This window comes from Natrix helvetica, assembly GCF_964273705.1.
Source record: "Natrix helvetica genome assembly, chromosome: 14".
Lineage (NCBI taxonomy): Eukaryota > Metazoa > Chordata > Lepidosauria > Squamata > Natricidae > Natrix > Natrix helvetica.
In genome coordinates, this window is record NC_138564.1 from 574,908 (window position 1) to 594,381 (window position 19,474).

A 19,474-nucleotide genomic window follows, 5' to 3' on the forward strand; every position below is an offset into this window, starting at 1 on the left:
GTTCTGGGCGACCTCCAGAAGATCAATAGGCTGAGCAGCTGGCCTTGGCACCCCGCCTACCCCCCCCGCCCATCCCCCACCCCGCACCCCCGCTGAGGTGCGATCCCTGTATACTCTAAGAACTACCTCTGGGCCTCTGGGCCTTAAGAACTACCTCTGGGCCTCGCTGGTGGACTGTAGATTACTGTGGATTGCGAGGTCTGCTTCCTCTCCCATCTTATCTGCCTGTCAAATACTCATTGCTCTATTTTACATCAAGTTACATCTTGGACCTGCTGCAAAGAAAAACCCCGCCACAGCCATAGTCATGGATTGATTAACATTTTTATCTATTCAAGGTCTGACATTCTTCGACTGCGAGGGTCCCCCCTCTCGCAGGCATGCCCCCTTGCCCTGTAGAGGGCCCACCTCGATGAGGGGTTTATTAACCTAGAGAGGTGGAGGAAGCGGGGGATTAGGGGTTTTTTAGTAAAATGTTTTTTAAAGGTTTTAAGGGGTTCCAGGGAGAGGGGGAGGGCTACTTGGCCTTGGAGTATGGACATAGCCAGGTCAACAGGTGGGGTCAGGACGGAGGGGAGCGGAGTGAGGGGGGTGGGAGGAAACACCATTCCTACAAGGGGAATTCCAATTGCGACGGTCGTAGGGAGGGGTGGGCGCGAGGACACTAGAAGAACATACAGTCGGTTGGGAGACCGGGGCCGCTGGATACGCCCGGTCGCTTGTACCAACCCCCGCAGGCTAGGTGGACAGGATCGGCAGAGCCTGGGCCTTAGGCTGATGTTATGTAATGCGAGGTCCGTGATTAATAAGGCCCCCCTCATCAGTGACTTGATCACAGAGGGGGAGCCAGACCTCGCAGGAATAACGGAAACCTGGCTGGGCCCAGAGGGGGGGTTGCCCCTCAGGGAAATGTGCCCTCCAGGTTACCGTGTATTCCACCAGCCACGGGCCCAAGGTAGGGGTGGTGGGGTAGCGATAATCATCCGGGAAGATTTGGCACCGAGAGAATTCACTGTGTCGCAGATAACTGGTTGTGAGTCTCTGGGCGTGAAATGGGGCCCAGGGAGTCAGCTGGGCCTGTTGACAGTATACCTGGCTCCCCGCCATACATCAACGGCCCTGCCCGGGCTCCTCGAGCGGATCACGGAGATGGCGGTTGAAACACCCAAGCTATTAGTGATGGGGGATTTTAACCTGCCATCGACGGGAGAGGCATCCGGGGCAGCCCGGGAATTCATGGCCTCCATGACAGCCATGGATCTGACTCAAGTAGTTCAGGACCCCACACACGAAAGAGGCCACATACTGGATCTTGTGTTTGTCTCCGACCAGTGGACGAGTGATCTGGGAAGAGGGAATTTAGTCATCACGCCCCTGTCATGGTCAGATCACTCACTTCTCCAGCTGGACTTCCCTGGCGCTGCTCCCCACCGCGGGGAGGCGGAACCAGACTATCCCAGATGGTTCCACCCCAGGCGTCTGATGGAACCAGATAGGTTCCAGGCAGAGCTTGGGCCACCTCCTGCAGACCTGCCCCGCCCCCGGGCAGAGGACCTGGTAGCCGCGTGGTATAATGCGGCCGCCGGTGCCTTAGACCGGGTGGCGCCTTTGCGGCCTCTCCGACGGCCACGATCTACCCGGGCCCCCTGGTTTAACGGGGAGCTAAGGGCGATGAAACGCCTTAGGAGACGCCTAGAGAGCAAGTGGAGGTCCTCCCGCTCCGAATCCGACCGAGCACAAGTAAGAGCCTACGTAAGGACTTACCTTGTGGCAATAAGAGTGGCCAAACGTCAGTATTGTGCCACCCTTATAGCGTCCGCAGAGAACCGCCCTGCCGCCCTGTTTCGGGTGACCCGCTCCCTTTTGTCACAGGGGCAGCGGGACCCCCCATTGCTGGGCCGGGCAGAGGAATTTGGAGAGTTCCTGCAGGATAAAATCGATCGGATCCGAAGGGGATGGACCCACCTCAGTGCTCCAGTGGGGACGTCTGAGGCTAGTCTTGAGAGACCATGCTGGGAGGAGTTTGACCCTGTTGTCACCGAAGATTTGGACAGGTTGCGCGGGCGACTGCGAGCCACCACATGTTTATTGGACCCGTGTCCCTCCTGGTTGGTACTGGCCTCCTGGGAGGGCTCACGAGGCTGGCTACTGGGGCTGGTGAACGCTTCGCTGGGTGAGGGCCTTTTACCAACCGCCTTGAAAGAGGCGGTGGTGAGGCCCCTGCTCAAGAAGCCTTCTCTGGACCCAACGGAGCTAGCAAATTACCGTCCTGTCTCCAACCTTCCTTTCTTAGCGAAGGTTGTTGAGAGTGTGGTGGCTCAGCAGTTTCCGCGCCACCTGGAGGAAGCTGATTATCTAGACCCGCGCCAGTCCGGCTTCCGACCCGGTCACAGCACGGAGACAGCCTTGGTCGCGTTGGTGGATGATCTCTGGAGGGCAAAGGATGGGGGTTGTTCCTCCATCCTTGTCCTATTAGACCTCTCGGCGGCCTTCGATACCATCGACCATGGTATCCTATTGCGCCGTCTGGAGGGGTTGGGGGTCGGGGGCACCGTATTACGATGGTTCCGCTCCTACCTCTCTGGCCGGACGCAATGTGTGTTGGCAGGAGAGGAGAGGTCGACCGCGAGGCCCCTTATCTGTGGGGTCCCACAGGGGTCGATCCTCTCGCCTCTCCTGTTCAACATATATATGAAGCCGCTGGGCGAGATCATCCGTGGTTTTGGGGTGGGATACCATCTGTACGCTGATGACACTCAGCTGTACATTTCCACCCCAAACCACCCCAACGAGGCTGTTGAAGTGATGTCCCGGTGTCTGGAAGCCGTATGGGTCTGGATGGATGACAACAGGCTCAGGCTCAACCCCTCCAAGACAGAGTGGCTGTGGCTTCCGGCTTCCCGGTTCAACCAGCATATGCCATCGCTGGCCATCGGGGATGATCAATTAGCCCCGGTGGAAGGGGCACGCAATTTGGGCGTCCTCCTTGATGCCCGGCTGTCTATGGAAGATCATGTGGCAGCCGTGGCGAGGGGGGCGTTCCACCAGGTTCGCCTGGTGCGCCAATTGCGGCCCCTTTTGGACCGGGAGGCCTTGCGCACAGCCACTCACGCACTGGTGACGTCTCGCCTGGACTACTGTAATGCTCTCTACATGGGGCTCCCCTTGAGGTGCACCCGGAGACTGCAGTTGGTCCAGAATGCAGCCGCGCGGGTAATTATGGGGAGATCGAGGTTCTCCCATATAACACCTATCCTGCGCGAGCTGCACTGGCTTCCTGTGGCCTACCGGGTGCGCTTCAAGGTGCTGGTTACCACCTTCAAAGCGCTCCATGGCATAGGGCCTAGTTACCTGCGGGATCGCGTCCTGCCCCATACATCCCTGCGACCCGTCCACTCACACAGAGAGGGACTACTCCGGGTGCCGTCCTCCAGAGAGTGCCAGAGGGCAGCGCCCAGGAGTAGGGCCTTCTCTGTAGTGGGCCCCACCCTTTGGAATGACCTCCCCCCAGACATCAGGACAACAACCGACCTTCGCTCCTTCCATATGAAGCTGAAAACCTACCTGTTTCGACTAGCTGACCTGGCATAATACTACAACCTCTCCAGCCCAGGGCATTTTTAATTGGTAATTTTAGTTTTTAAGGGTTAATTTCACTGGGGTTTTAACTTTTTTAGGTATTGTAACTTATTTATTTATTCTTACCTCCTCTGTACGCTATATAATACTTTTGTACGTCGCCCCGAGTCCCTGTGGGGAGAGGGGGTGACTAATAAGTTCAAGTAATAAATAAAATAATAAATAATAAATAAAAATGCAACCCCCCCCCCCCCACGTACATCTACACCAACACCAGTAGATTTGGATGTCTTAGAGCAGAGGATGTTTGAGAAAGAGACAGAAGAACAAAGAATGCAGACACAAAAAGAGAAGGAGGTGCAGGGTGCTGTAGGTGGAGTGGACCCCTCTGGATCTCTGTTGAGTTCCTTCTTGGAAGAAGGACCTTCTAAGTCTCTCACTGAAATGCCGATACTTAAACCTGTCGAACAACGTATTACTAGATCCACGACTAGACAAATGCTAGAATCTCACAAGCACGTCGACCCTCAAACACAATGTGCTAAGAAAGAAGCTAAGAAGCAAACTGGAGCCATGGGAGGAGCAGGGCCGAAGATTAGTCTTGTGGAGAGAGATCTTCAGCAAATGCTTTCAACGCTCCAGACCAGATCTAAAGATGCTTAAGCTATTATCTTGGAACGTGAATGGAATGAACTCCCCACAAAAAAGGAAAAAAATATTTTATTATTTGAAGCAATTTAATAATGATGTTGTTTGCCTTCAAGAGACTCATATTAGGCTGCAAGACCAGAAGTATTTAGTGAATTCAAAACTGGGAACATCTTATGCTGCCTCTGATTTGGTAAAGAAAAATGGTGTGGTGATATATATATAAATAAAAGATTTTCAACTAAAGTTATAGAGGCGGATGACGCTGGTAGATATATAGCAATTCAATTTGATACAGACTTTGGTCCCATTTTGGTCCTAGGAATATATGCTCCTAACCAACGCCAAGAAAGCTTTTATAAGATGCTCCATTTAAAAATTTTAGACTGGAACTTTAAGAGTATTCTAATAATGGGAGACTGGAATGGAGTGATTTCTCCAAAGATAGATAAGAGTACAAAGACTAAATTCACTACCAAATTACCAAAGGCTTTTTTTGATTTACAAGACGATTTGAAATTAAAAGATGTTTGGAGGACACAACACCTAAATGAGATGGATTTTTCTTTCTACTCAGATAGACATAAATCCTTTTCAAGGATTGATTTCTTTTTGTTAACACCGGATCTACTTCCTAAAGCCAAGAAATCCAAGATTTTCGCCAGGACACTTAGCGATCATAGTCCGGTGTGGTTACAAATTGATTTAGGGATGAGGCCAAGAAGGTCTTGGAGAGTAAATGAAAATTTATTTAGATACGAAAAAAATGTTGATGAACTTAAAAAACACATGAAGGAATTTTTCAGTTTTAACATGAATAAGGGTACTCCCATTGAAACAGTTTGGGATGCAAGTAAAGCTTATATGCGTGGGGTCTTGATACATATGAACTTTAAACATAAACAAATTAGACAGAAAAGGAGAATGGAATTGGAAGATGAAATAAAAAGCAAGGAACAGCTGCTTATAACAAACCCGAATGACCAGGCGCTCCAGGTGGCGCTAAAGCTGTTGAAAGATCACTTTCAGATGCTTATAGCAGAACAAACAGCAACTAATTTGCAATTTGCTAAACATAACACCTTTGCTAACGCTAATAAACCTGGTAGGTGGTTAGCATATACTTTGAGAAGGAATATGAATGACAGAATTATTGATAAAATTGAGTTTCGAGGGAAGATGGTATATCAACAAGAGTTGATTAAAAAATCATTTGTGGACAATAATAATAATAATAATAATAATAATAATAATAATAATAATAATTTTTATTTGATTAGCCGCAACCCTCTCCCGAAGGACTCGGGGCGGCGTACAATCAAAACAAATACACATAAGACAAACATATATACAAAAAGAACAGAATTATATAGATATGTGCATGGAGGAGAGTTGACTTATAAGTGAAAGACAATTAAAAACACAATTTAAAATCCCCTTAAATAAAATTACTAAATTAAAAAACCCATCAGGAGCGATACGAAGTTATGGTTGAGCCAGGCCAGCTATTTGGAAAAGGTGGGTCTTGAGCTTGACACGGAAGGAGCGGAGGTCAGTAGTGGTCCTAATATCCGGGGGGAGGTCATTCCACAGGGCTGGGCCCACCACAGAGAAGGCTCTGCTCCTAGGCGCCGCCCCATGGCACTGTCTGGTGGACGGCACCTGGAGAAGTCCCTCTCTGTGCGAGCGGATGGGTCGTAGGGATGTATGGGGCAGAATACGATCCCGCAGGTAACTAGGTCCTGAGCCATGGAGCGCTTTAAAGATCGTAATCAAGACCTTGAAACGCACTCGATAGACCACAGGAAGCCAGTGCAGCTATATGTACAGGATAATATACAGAACAAGTTAATAGATTATTTTTTGGAAGGAAAAAGGGTTGCTAAAATTTCTGTGCTTCAAAAGGCAAATTTGGAACGTCTTATAACTGCTGATGAGATCACTTTAGTTATAAATCAACTTAAATTAGCTAAGGCTCCAGGGACTGATGGTTTGACTGCAATGTATTATAAAACTCTACAACTGGAAATGATTGAATATCTCACACAACTATTTTGTAATATACAACAAGGAGGTAAAATACCTCCCTCATGGAAAGCGGCTTTTATCTCATTGATACCTAAAGATAAAGAAGGCCCTAAGAAACCAGAGGATTACAGGCTGATATCTCTTCTGAACACAGATTATAAAATATTTGCTAAGGTACTAGCCAACAGATTGATGCCGGTTATTCAAGAGATTATTCATCATGATCAAGCAGGATTTATTGAAGGCAGACATATGAAGGAGAATGTAAGGCAACTCATAGATTTAATTGACTATCTTGATAAGAATAAGCAGATCTCTGCAGTGCTGGTTTTCTTGGATGCAGAGAAGGCCTTCGATCGAGTGAACTGGAACTTTCTAACCAAGACTTTGGAAAAGATGGATATGGGACCACGATTGCGGCAGGCGATTGGAGCAATTTATCAGCAACAAAATGCACAACTTATTATTAATGGAAATTTGTCAACAACTTTCGAGATACAAAAAGGCACAAGACAAGATTGCCCATTATCCCCATTGTTATTTATTTTAACTTTGGAAGTCTTGTTGAACGCAATTCGGGACTCAAAATCCTTAGATGGCATAGCTATCAGGCAAAAGGAATACAGAACTAGAGCATTCGCCGATGATCTGGTTGTTACCCTTTCACATCCTTTGAAATCAATAATCCAGATGAAAAATATCATAGTAGAATTTGGCATGGTGTCTGGATTTAGACTAAATCAAAACAAAACGAAAATGATGGTTAAAAACATGACAGAGACTCAAAGAAAGAGACTTGTAAGTTTAGCAGGTTTTGAAATAGTTTCTAAAGTTAAATATTTAGGAATACAAATTTCAGAATCAAATACAAAACTTTTCTTAAATAACTATGAAGTGTTGTGGCAAAAGATACAGAAAGATCTTGAAGCGTGGAAAAAGTTACAATTGTCTTTGCTTGGAAGGATCTCAGCAATTAAAATGAACATTCTACCTAGATTTATCTTTCTATTCCAGATGATTCTGGTGCTTAAATCAGATAAAACCTTGTTAAATTGGCAAACAACATTAAATAAATTTGTTTGGAAGGAGAAAAAACCGAGAGTAAAGATGAAGATTATGCAAGATACACGTGAAAGAGGCGGCCTCAGACTCCCAAACCTTCGATTGTATTATGAAGCTGTGGTACTAACGCACGTAGCAGATTGGTTTGGGAAAACAAAAATGGAATTGCTGAATATAGAAGGCCATGATCTTGTTCTGGGATGGCATGCATATCTTTTTTATGAAGACAGGGTGGATAAAGTGTTTAACAACCATGTTCTCCGTAGTGCCTTGATGAGAATATGGAAGAAGCACCGGCCCAATTGGGATTATAAAATACCGCTTTGGTTGGATCTTGCAGACACCATGGGGATTATGAATATTAAGTCACTCGGGGGTTGTTTATATAAAGATGTGCTTATCGCTGATGGGGACGAATGGAAGTTGAAAACTTTGGAACAGCTGTTGGAAGAAGGAATTACTTTAAATTGGTTACATTACATACAGCTACAGAAGAGATGGGAAGAAGATCGTAGGGTCGGTTTTATGGATAAAGAAGTGGAACTGATTAAGCAGATAAAAGAGACTGGCCCAAAACAAGTTAAAAGAATATATAATGTACTGTTAGAAAGAGACTCAGAAAGTGAATTGGTTAAGGATTGTATGATTAAATGGGCTCAGAATTTTGGTGAAGTGGTTATGTTGGAAACGTGGGAAAAAATATGGGTTCAGAATGTTAAATTTACACAGTCACAGAATTTAAGGGAGAACTTTTATAAAATGTTTTACAGATGGTATTTAGATCCTAAAAAATTATCATGCATGTACCCAAATGTTCAACCAAAATGTTGGAGATGCGGGTGCCTAGATGCTACCTTTTTTCATGTATGGTGGACTTGTAACAAGGTGAAAGCTTTTTGGATAAAAATATGGTGGGTTATACAGAATGTATTTAAGAAAAGAATACAATTCACTCCGCAAATGTTTTTATTGGGTATAGCTAAGGATTTCACCAAAGGGGAAACAAAATTGGTCTTGCATATGGTCACAACAGCTAGGTTGTTGATTGCGCAACATTGAAAAGATTTTTTACCGACAATTGATCAATGGATTCAGAAGGTGGCGGGGTTCGCCGAAATGGCAAAAATTTCAGCTTTCTTAAAAGCTCAGAAACAGGAGGATTATACACAGGAATGGGTAAAATGGATTGATTACATACAGAATAAATACCAGACTAGGAAGTACTATGTAGCCTTTAGGTAAGAATGTTTAGATTGATAGATGATCAGAGTAAATAATATATGGGATGCTTGGAATTGTTAGAGTGGTATACAGCGGAAGTCAGGGGGGTGGGTTTGTGTGGGAGGTGGGGGAGGGTTAGGGTGGAGGGCGGGGCAATATATATGTATGAATAAATTAGAAGAGGGGATTAACGAAACATTGTTATTCTAGGAGAAATTTATATTAAGAGTTATAGATGTTAAATTAGCTTAGAAAATGGGATCAATGTGTTATTATTAATCTAAGAGAAATTTATATTGTGTTTGCTGGGAGGAGAGGGGTTACGAGTAATTTACTTTAAGACGGGGGGAGGGGAGGGGGCAAAGTATTTGGTATAATATTTGAATGTGAATTTTTGCGGGGGGGTTGGGGGGGGTATAGCATTTGTATGAGATTTATATTGTATGGAGGGGGGGTGAAAAGGGGGAAAATTTGTTTGTACAAAACTCTTTTAATAATAATAAAAAAAAGAGACTTATTTTGAGTGCTATCACTAGGGGCATTGCACAGAGAGATAGGGGTTCCCTCTCTACTAGATCTCAGTATAGGGCATCGTCTCCATCTATGGTAAGCGAGGCCTCAGCTATGGGGGAGGAGAATCCCCAGGATGTGGGGTTCTCTGAGGATGAGGACACCACTAGGCCCGAGAGTCCTCCTCTCAAAGGTCTTTTTCCTCCGGCTATGTTCAAAGTTCTTCTGAGCAAGGCTAGGAAGACCACCAAAGTGGGAACGGGTGATCCTACTGTTCCCCCTCCTAGGGACCTAGATATGGCCATGTTTTCGAACACGGCCACAAACAAGGAGGAGATTCCAGCCCCTCCCTTATTCATGGAGGTGCTGACCAACCATTGGGCCCGCCCCTCTAATTTCTCTAACCCGGGGAGTAATGACTGTTGCTTCTATAATGTAGAGCAGACTTTCGCGAAGGCCATTCAACTGCCCTCCATTGACGCCCCGGTGGCCACCCTGGTCTCCTCTTCCCCAGTGGTGTCTGGGGACGCGGCGGATAAGTTGAAGCCCGAAGACAAGCGGGCGGAACTTACCTTGCGGAAGAACTTTAATGCCACGGCGTGGGCCATTAAGTCAGCAGCCGCGGCCTCATATTTCAACAGGGCTACGGTCATGTGGCTACACCAGCTCCAGGATCGTATTCCAATCCAGGACGAACGGTTACACCAGGACCTTATTAAGATCATTGCGGCTTCCCAGTTTTCTGCTGATGCTACTTTGGACACGGTGAAGTTCGCGTCCAGCGCCTTGGCCACCTCGGTGACTTCCCGCCGCCTTCTGTGGTTACGTAATTGGCAGATGGATAACAAGGCCAAGTGGGATCTGGCGGCCACCCCGTTCAAGGGCCCCAACCTCTTTGGGGAGGCTCTCGATCCAATTCTTGTCGAAAGCAAGGACAAGAAGAAAGTCCATCCACTACGAAAAAGTCTGAGAACAGGTCTCATCCTTACCGCAGGCAGCCTTATAGAGCCCCTGAGTTTGATCATCAACAACGCTTTTCTTCCTTCAGGTCTGACAGACAGTTTTCTCGGCAGTCCTATCAGGACTGGAATAGATTCCAACATCAGTCCCGGCGGCTCTTTCGTGGAGGCGGCAGTCGTCCGTACCACAGAGTGAAGTGACTCGAACCCGAGTCGTCCCATAGGCGGCCGCCTGTCCCTCTATGCGGATCGTTGGGACGACATCACGTCCGACACTTGGGTGACGTCCACAGTGCGCCAGGGTCTCAGGTTAGAGTTTCCACACCCCCGAATTCTTTCAGATCGTTCCCTCCGTCTCGGAGACTGGAGTGCCGCCGCCTGATGGATCAGGCAATCAAACACCTCCTGGACATTCAGGCGGTGGAGTTGGTTCCCCGGTTGGAAAGACGGCTGGGCCACTACTCCAACCTGTTTGTGGTCCCGAAGAGTTCGGGGGGTTGGCGAGCAATTCTGGACCTCAAACGTCCCTCCCGCAGGCGGTCTCGGACCTTCAACTCACCATCCAGACTCTTCAGTCCCTGGGGTTCTCGGTCAATTTCCCCAAGAGCCATCTGTCTCCCTCCACTCGCATCCTTCATCTGGGGACAGTGATAGACTCGGAGGAGGGGGTGGTTTGTCTGTCTCAGGAATGACAGGACGGGCTGCACGAGTTGGCGGAAAAGGTCCGCGTAAATCGGTCCGTTTCTGTCCTCACGTTATCACAGTTGTTGGGCAAGATGGTGTCGTGCATAGGGATAGTTCCGTGGGCCAGACTCCATCTTCGCCCTTTACAGTGGGAGCTCATACCGTTCCAGAGGGGCCAGATGAGCAACTCCCTCTGTGCTCTCCGCCTCCCGGCGGGGGTTCAAACATCCCTGCGGTGGTGGGCGTCGCCGGCTATCCAGATGGGCTGTTCCTTCTAGGAGCCGGACAGAGTGACTGTCACCACGGACGCGAGCCTGTTCGGGTGGGGAGCTCTGGTGGGCTCCCGCCTGGCTCAGGGCAGGTGGACCCAGACAGATCTCCGTCACAATATAAATTGGTTAGAACTGAAGGCAGCCAGGCTCGCCCTCCAACACTTCCGGTCCTTGGTGGAGGGCCGGCACGTGCTCCTCCTGACGGACAATGTGGCCACCAAGGCCCACATCAATCGTCGGGGGGACGTGGTCTTGGGCGCTCTGGCTGGAGGCTCTGAGACTGGGCGCCTGGGGGGAGAAACACCTGTTGTCCTTGGTCTCGGAGCACATCTCTGGCCTCTCCAACCACCAGGTGGACTGGCTGAGTCGAGCTACTCTGGACAATGGCGAGTGGCAGATCCATCTGGAACTCTTCCGGAGGATATGCCGACGTTCCGGCACTCCCCTGGTGGATCTCTTCGCGTCTCCGATGAACGCGCATCTGCCCCGGTTTTTCACTCGTTTTCAGTCTCGGGGGGCAGAAGGGACGGACGCTCTCAGGAGCAGGTGGCCGGCGGGCCTCCTATACGCTTTTCCCCCGATTCCGCTCATCCCGGGGGTTCTCAGGAAGGTGGTAGCGGAGAAAGCTCTGGTCATAGTGGTGGCCCCCTTTTGGCCCAGGAGGCCTTGGTTCACGGATCTCACCCAGCTGTCGGTGGCTTCCCCGTGGAGGATTCCACGGGAGGAGGTGGTCTTGCGCCAGGGGATCCTGGTCCATCCAGAGCCCCAGTGGCTTCATCTGACCGCATGGTTGTTGAACGGGGACTGCTGAGGGTGGCCAAGCTGTCCTCTGGGGTCATCCGTACTATCGAGGCTTCCAGGCGTCCGTCTATGAACCGTATCTACAATTCGACCTGGGACGCGTTTGTGAGGTGGTGCTCCCCTCATCAGATCTCTCCGACTAGGGCCACCATTCCCAATGTTTTGGACTTCTTGCAGAAAGGCTTGGAAAGCGGTCTGTCACATAACACCTTGCGACGCCAGGTGGCTGCTTTCTCATAAATTCTGGGGGGAGTGGGGTCTCCTTCGCTATCTCATGTTCCCCTGATCAAGAGGTTTCTTAATGGGGTGGCTAATCTCCGGCCTCCCCCTGTTCACAGGTTCCCCTTGTGGGACCTGCCCCTGGTTCTCAGGGCCTTGACGGGGGCTCCGTTCGGGCCACTCAGCTCGGTTCATCTCAGGTTCTTGTCTCTTAAGGTTGTTTTTCTTGTAGTGATTACCTCCGCCCAGCGTATCTCAGAGCTAGGTGCCTTGTCATCCAAGGATGATCTTTGCCATTTTCATGCGGATAGGGTAGTTCTCCGGCTAGACCCCACCTTTCTTCCGAAGGCAAACACTCCCTTTCACAGGGCTCAGGAGATTGTTCTGCCGGATTTTTGTCCAGGGCCGTCTTCGGATAGGGAGCGGCTCTGGCACCGTCTGGATGTTCGTCGGGCTTTGCGCATTTATCTCCGGCGGACGGCGGAGTTCCGTCGGTCTGAGGCCTTGTTTGTCTCTTTTCAGCCTAGGACCTTGGGTGCTAGGGTGTCCTCGGCCACCATTGGCCGTTGGATTCGTCAAGCCATCAAGAAGGCTTACGGGGCGGCGGGGCGGCCTGCTCCCTCAGGTATAACGGTCCATTCCACTAGAAGTGCCGCGACCACGGCGGCGTGGGCCACTAGGGCCCCCCTTGAGGACATTTGTCGGGCCGCCACTTGGGGTCCCCGACTCCGTTCATCAGGCATTACCGTCTGGATTTGTTCGCTTCGGCGGATGCTTCCTTTGGACGGAGGGTATTGCAAAGGATAGTAGCGGAGGCTCCCCTTGGGCCATAGTTGGTGGTTGTGTTTATCCCTCCCTTGGGACTGGGCTTTGGTATGTCCCACACGTGACCACTCCCTCTCTTCCACTGGAAAAAGAATGTTGGTGTTACCTGAACGTGTCTTTTCTGGGGAAGAGAGGGAGTGGTCACGACCCGTCCTATTCTTGGTAGTTCATGCCAAGGGGAGCCCGGGGTCCCCAGGGGGGGGGTGTTGTGTTGTTCTGTTGTTTGTTGTTCCAGTTCTACTGTTCGCCTTCGAGGAAACTGGGAAGGAAAGGAAGGCAAGAGTATTTAAGCGTTTGCTCTCAGTCTTTGGACCAATCAGGCTATGAGAATACCCACACGTGACCACTCCCTCTCTTCCCCAGAAAAGACATGTTCAAGTAAGACCAACGTTCTTTCTATGTATTTGTACATGGTTTTAATAATGACTGTACACCGCCCCGAGTCCTGCTTAGGAAAGGGTACGGTCTAGAAATAAAAGATTATTATTATTATTATTTCTATTTTGTGGTTTCTTTTGAAGTTCACTCTCTAAATTTCTATACCTTTCTTTCAACTCTCTTATTTTTTGATTCTCAACTTTTTTCTTCCTAGCTGTGGCTGATATTGTGACCCCTCTTATAAATGCCTTAGTTGTATCCCATAAGTTTTGTATGGATGTGTCTCCTGGCCAGTTTTCTTTGAAGAAAAATCTTAATTCCTAATTAACTCTTTTAAAATATTCCTGATCTTTTAGGATTGTTCTATTGAGTGACCAACGATAACTGCCCTTTTGTTTTTTCCATATAATCCTCATGGGATTGTGGTCGGCCCATAGATTGGGTTCTATGTCTATCTCCTTCACTTCCGAAATTAACTCCATCGCCATCCAGACCATATCTATCCTTAACCAGGATTCATGATTATTCGAGTAGAAAGTATATTGCTTTCCCTCTGGACATCTTTCTCGCCATACATCATAAATATTAAGTTCTTCAGCCATTTGGAAGAATGACCTCGGCAAAATTCTCCTAGCTCCTTCCTTTTCTCTTCTTTCCACTTTTATAGTCCTATTTCTGGTCAACTATAGCATTGAAATCACCCAATAAACAGACATTTTCATTTCCCATCTCTCGAATAATGCTATGTAGTCTATAATAAAAAATTTCCTGGCCTTCGTTAGGTGCATATATTACAACCAGTGACACCTTTTTTTGGTTTAACATTATTTCTACGATTAATATTCTCCCTTCCTCATCATGATAAATTAGTCTGGATCATGTCTTTAACATATAATGCTATTCCTCTTTTCTTTTGATCAGCTAATGCCGTGTAAAGTTTACCCAATCTAGGATATTCTAAGATCTGGATCTGTCATTTAGTTATATGGACCTCTTGCATTGCAATTATATCGTAATTCAAATGTTTTAGTTTATTAAATATTGTTTTCCTTTTCTGGGGTAAGTTTAGACCATTGATACTCAATGATAGAATCTTGATTTCTCCCGACAATTCTATATGTATTTAGGTTGTGTGCTTCTTGTTGCCCTTATCTCTCTCACTTCCTTTGGTTCGTCCCCTTTTTTGTCTAGAACAACTTATTTCTCCTTTCTTGTCTCCACTGGTTCCTTTTCTCTTCTTATCTGTGCCCTGAGTCCTTGCATCCTTGCTCCCAACTGTTCTCCTTCGTCTTCCTCATCCTCCTGCCCAACAAGATTGTTGTAGAAATCTTCCGCTTGTTCCACCGTGTCTATTCTGAATCTTCTATCTCTCCAAGTTACCCGTATGCCCTCCGGGATCAGCCATCTGAAGTTAATTTCATATTTATTCAGGACAGATGTTAAAATTGATAGGATAGGAATTCTTAGTTCTCTGATTCTCCTCGGTACCTGTTTTAGTAGAATTGTTCTTTTTTGCGTAGTTTGTCTGTATTCGTCAATCTCACTTGCCATCTCATCCTTTTTTATTCCCAAAACCTTTGCCATAAGGTCTGCCATCGTGTCTGGTAAATCCTCGCCTTTTTCTTCCTTTACGTTCTGGAACTCAAGAAATTGGGCTGCTTTCTCCGATTCTAACATGAGGAACGTTAACTCAAGTTCTTTGTTTGCCTGGATCAGCCTAGAACTCAGCTGCTCCATTTTTCCCCGTCCTTTTCCAACCTTCCTTCTACATTTATTCTTTGTTCGTGTTTATTGATCTGTTCCTGGAACTTCTAAAATTTATCGCCCATCTTCTGCATTCTCTCCTCTAATTCTCCAGTATCATTTCTTATTTCTCTAATATCCTTTTTTAGTTCTTCGTGATTTTTAGCCATTACCTCCTGCATGGTCTGTAATATCATGTGCAGTTCCTTAGTTGAATTGGATCTTTCTCTTTGGAGCATATCCTCCGAAGATCTTTGGTTCGAAGGGCTGGCAGCCGCTAGAGATGGTTGGGATGCTGGCTTCCTCCCCGTGCCAATTTTCGTTAAATTTGTAGCGCTTGCCATTTTTTGGAAGAATTGGATCCCTGATTTAGTTAAAGAACTCCCACTTTCTTCTCTCCCTCGTAACTTTCTCCAGTCCTTCCTTTCTTCCTTTCTGCCTTTTTTTCCTCTCCCTCTCCTCCCTCTCCCTCTCCTCTTCCCTCTTCCTCTACTCAATTATCAATTTTAAGTAGTATTAAGGGGTGGTATACTCTATATATCAATACATTCGTATATTATATGGAAACAACTATCATAGGCTAGAGAGAGAATGAGAGAGACTTACCAATTTTTATGTATGTATGTATGTATGTATGTATGTGTGTGTGTTACAACCCCTGGTATGCCTAAATATGGGAGGAAGGTCACTACTCCCTCTTTCTGTCCTTTGGCTCATCACAGAAGACCATGCAGGCAGAAAACCATATTTTTATTTTTAATGTTGCCTTTTTATATTTGTGTTGTATTTGTACTGATAAATAAATAAAGGGAGACTTGTATAGATCTATTTCGAGCTAATTAGCTCTCATCAGCTAGCCATACCCTTACTGGGATTTGAACCTGGGCTGTATTATATCTTAGGCAGGAGTCTTAGCCACTAAGCCACAGGCTCGCCTCCTTATCAGTTGAGCCAGGGAAATAGGTATGTATTTGTGTTACAAATACATACCTATACACTACTTCCTCTTAAGTGCAGTTTGTCAGCCAGTTACAAATCCATCTGATGGTGATGCTGTCTATCTACATTTTTCTAGCTTACCAAGAGATAGGTTGTGGTCTACTTTGTCAATTGCTTGCTGAATCACACCATACCATACCTTGGTATGGTGTGATTTGGGGTGGAGTTTTGTATTACTGTCTTGCTAAACACGTCTGGAAGAAAATTCAGAAGATCCTCAGCAGTTGAAAGAAGCAACTGAGCCTCCCAGGCACCTTCTCTGAAGTAGAGTGAAACTTGAAGAATTCCATTCAAAACAGTCCTATTGCCTTTCATCGCTGAGCAAGACTCGCAAATATGTTTCTTCTGAGCATGTGTGCATCTTGTAAAGCTTCTTAAAGTAATGTCTTCTTAAGATTTCAGAGTTGCAGGAGCCTTGTTCTTTTTTTAGAGTGGGGTGTTTAATCAAGCGCACTGTGTCTCTGGCTCTCTAGGAAGCAGAAGCCTTTGCCCTCTATCACCAGGCGCTGGACCTTCAGAAACATGACCTCTTTGAAGAGTCAGCCAAGGCCTACCACGAACTGCTGGAGACTCATCTGTTGCGCGAAGTAAGTGAAGAAGGGACGTCTCTCTTCTGCTTGATGTGGGGGTGGGGAGCTTCTTGGTCTAATTGGGAGGTGGCATCTTTGGCTCTGCTGCCACTGAAGATCTCTTAGTGCAGCGGTCCCAAGCCTTTCTGACTTGGCCCAGCCGGGGGGGGGGGGGGGAGAGGGGATGCTTCTGTGGCACTCCTCCATTTGTGCAAGGGGCGGGTGTTGCCAGCTGCTGCTCTCAGAAATGGAGCTGCGAGTGCCTGTTGTTTGTGCAAGTGGGGCTGTGCACATGTGCTCGCCTGCCGCTTGTGGGCCTGGTTCCGAACAGGCTATGGCCCAAAGGTTGGGGACCTCTGTATTAGTGGGTTGCAATCTGAAGAATCTCTTTATAACCATTGATAATCTAGGAAAAGATGAAGGCTTGTGAGTTAGCAATGACATTTGCAGAAAGGATAGATGGGAACTAATCTGTACATCAGAACCACTATTAAAGACATTGGCTTTTCAGGTTCCCAGCCAGATAGAAGCAGGTGGAGGATGAGAGACGAAGTGGCCTGGGGATGTCCTTCCCCAGCACAGCCCATTCCTGTGAGGACCTGGGAGCACCTATCTGCAGCTCTTTACTCCTGCAGCCCCCACCCATTCAGATGCATCACTCCTATGAATGCTTATGTGGCAGGGGCACCACTTCAGGGACTCCCTACATGGGAAGATCAGAGACAGTTGCCTTTTAGAATATTTTTCTTTCTAGGTCAATTTTGAATTTGCTATTGATTTTTTTTAAACACGAGAGAGAGAGAGAGAGAGAGAGAGAGAGAGAGAGAGAGAGAGGGAGGGAGAGGTGCTTACGGTCTTCGCTGGTTCCCTGAGCAGGAAGGAGCACTCAGAAGGCACAATCAGCAACACGCTGAGCTGCTGCCTCTTCCCTGAGGATCCCTTCCATAGGGATCGATTCATAGGGAGCTCCATCAGCAGGAGAGCAGTCAAGCAATCTCCAACCCCACATGCCATTTCTTTCCAATGCTCGGCCTGGGCTGCCATACATCCTCTTCCTGGTCTTTCCTCCAACATCTGAACAAGAAAGGGCATTTCCTCCCTTTTAGAAGCCGGTGTTTGTGTGGATGAGATGCTTCTATGGCAAGTTCCTCCTAGAACCTCAGATCCTCTTTGGGGCTTTGAAAGGAGAGTCTTTATTCGTGGCTGCAATGGATAAGAGGGCTTGTTTTATATCCTGAATTCAAGGAGCAGCCATGAAAGATCATTTGGTGATCTTTTAAATCATCATTACAGACAAAACATTTCCCTCCACTTCCTTCTGATTTTCAGGCAGTTGCATCTGGAGATGAGAGGGAGGGGTTGAAGCATCCAGGCTTGATGCTGAAGTATTCAACTTACAAGAACTTGGCCCAGCTGGCTGCCCAGCGAGACAACATCGAGACAGCTATGGAATTCTACCTGGAGGTGAACCGTTCTCCCTCTCCCCTCCGTTCCACACGGGCTGACACTGAAGCAGACAATGACTCGGGGGGGGGGGGAAGAGTTCTCACCTGCTTCTGCTGCTCCAGCGGCTTCATTGCCCAGGTCCCTTTCCTTTGTGTAAGACCTGTTGTAGTTGTCCCCCCCCCCCTTTCTCATTTTTGCCTACAGTGTTTGTCTCAAGCATAGGTGTTCTGCTGATATTGCTTTTAAATATGGAAGTATTTTCCACTCCTGTGAAGTTTTTATACCAAAGTAATTCTTATTCCGTATGTTGTTTATTTTTATTATTGTTGAGTAAGAGGTAAGGTGGCTCAGTACCTTAAAGACCCTGGAGATGGTCTTTGCTCCAGCGATTCAACTCCGAGCACTGTGTGTTGGGGTGAGTTCCCATCACTTTCTCAGCTTCCATCCACCTAGCAGTTCGAAAGCCTGCTACATGCAAATAGATAAATAGGTACCAAATACTTATTGGGAAAATAATGGCATTTCATACAGTGTGTGAATCCAGCCAGAGCTGGACCTTCCCCAATGCAAGGCTGAACACAGGCAACCTTGGTGGAGGGAGAAGACCCAGATGAAGTTCCAGAATGCGATTGAACTTTTCTGAGTGTGGAGCTAGTTTACCCCCTCGGGAGCACTCTGGATAGTGCATGAGCATGAACTGAATGGACAGCAATTGATGGCAGCCAAACAACTAATTTGTACTCACACTGTAGTCCCCTGGCTACTGTAACTAAATGTGGATGTAAATAAATAATTGTTTAGTAAATATCTCAAAAAATTACAATCTGGAAATAATATTCTAAATGTTAGCATTTAGCAAACACTAAAATCACTGAGAATTTTCCTTAGATTGTGCACTTTGAAATGTTGCTTTACTTCCTGGTATTGAGGATGGGAGGGTGGAAGGGCAGTTTTCAGCTTTCTTCTGGGAAGGCCAGAGTGGGTCGGCGCACTGAACAGTGGCCTGGAACACTTATTTCCACTGTTAATTTTAGTTCCCCTCTCTCTACAAAAGGTCAGCTGAAATTACATTACCAAAATGAATCCTTTGCCATAAACTGTTGGCTGCCTGCAATCCTGAGCTGTCGTCTGCTCAGTGCCCTAGAGCCTTGGGGGGGGGGGGGGCGTAACCAGTGGCAGCCTTCAGCTTCTGACGGTCCAGTTTACTTGAAGAACCTTGTCTGCTGTGTTTCCCAGGCTGTGCTACTTGACTCGACGGATGTCAACCTATGGTATAAAATTGGCCATGTGGCCCTTCGGCTGACTCGCCTGCCCCTGGCACGGCATGCTTTTGAAGAAGGGCTTGCATGCAATCCAGATCATTGGCCTTGTTTGGATAACCTCATCACTGTCCTCTACACCCTCAGTGACTACACAAGTAGGTCCTTTCTGCTTTTCTTAATTTAGAATTTCCTGTAGTGTTGGAAACAAGCGGTCTTGGAAACTGCAAGTTGGAGGGTTGATTAGGACTAGAACGTAGCAGCTATGCATG

At 47.3% G+C, this 19,474-nt stretch overlaps 1 protein-coding gene across 3 annotated transcripts in view; it reads left to right on the forward strand.

Moving 5' to 3' along the window:
• CABIN1 (calcineurin binding protein 1) overlaps nt 1-19,474 on the forward strand; it is a 150,684-nt gene that overhangs the window by 18,431 nt on the left and 112,779 nt on the right. For all 3 annotated transcript variants that reach the window (XM_081966173.1, XM_081966175.1, XM_081966174.1), the window contains exons 3-5: nt 16,402-16,515; nt 17,827-17,961; nt 19,180-19,360. In XM_081966173.1, coding sequence (XP_081822299.1) covers nt 16,402-16,515; nt 17,827-17,961; nt 19,180-19,360 — 430 coding nt within the window. The remainder of the gene's footprint in view (nt 1-16,401; nt 16,516-17,826; nt 17,962-19,179; nt 19,361-19,474) is intronic.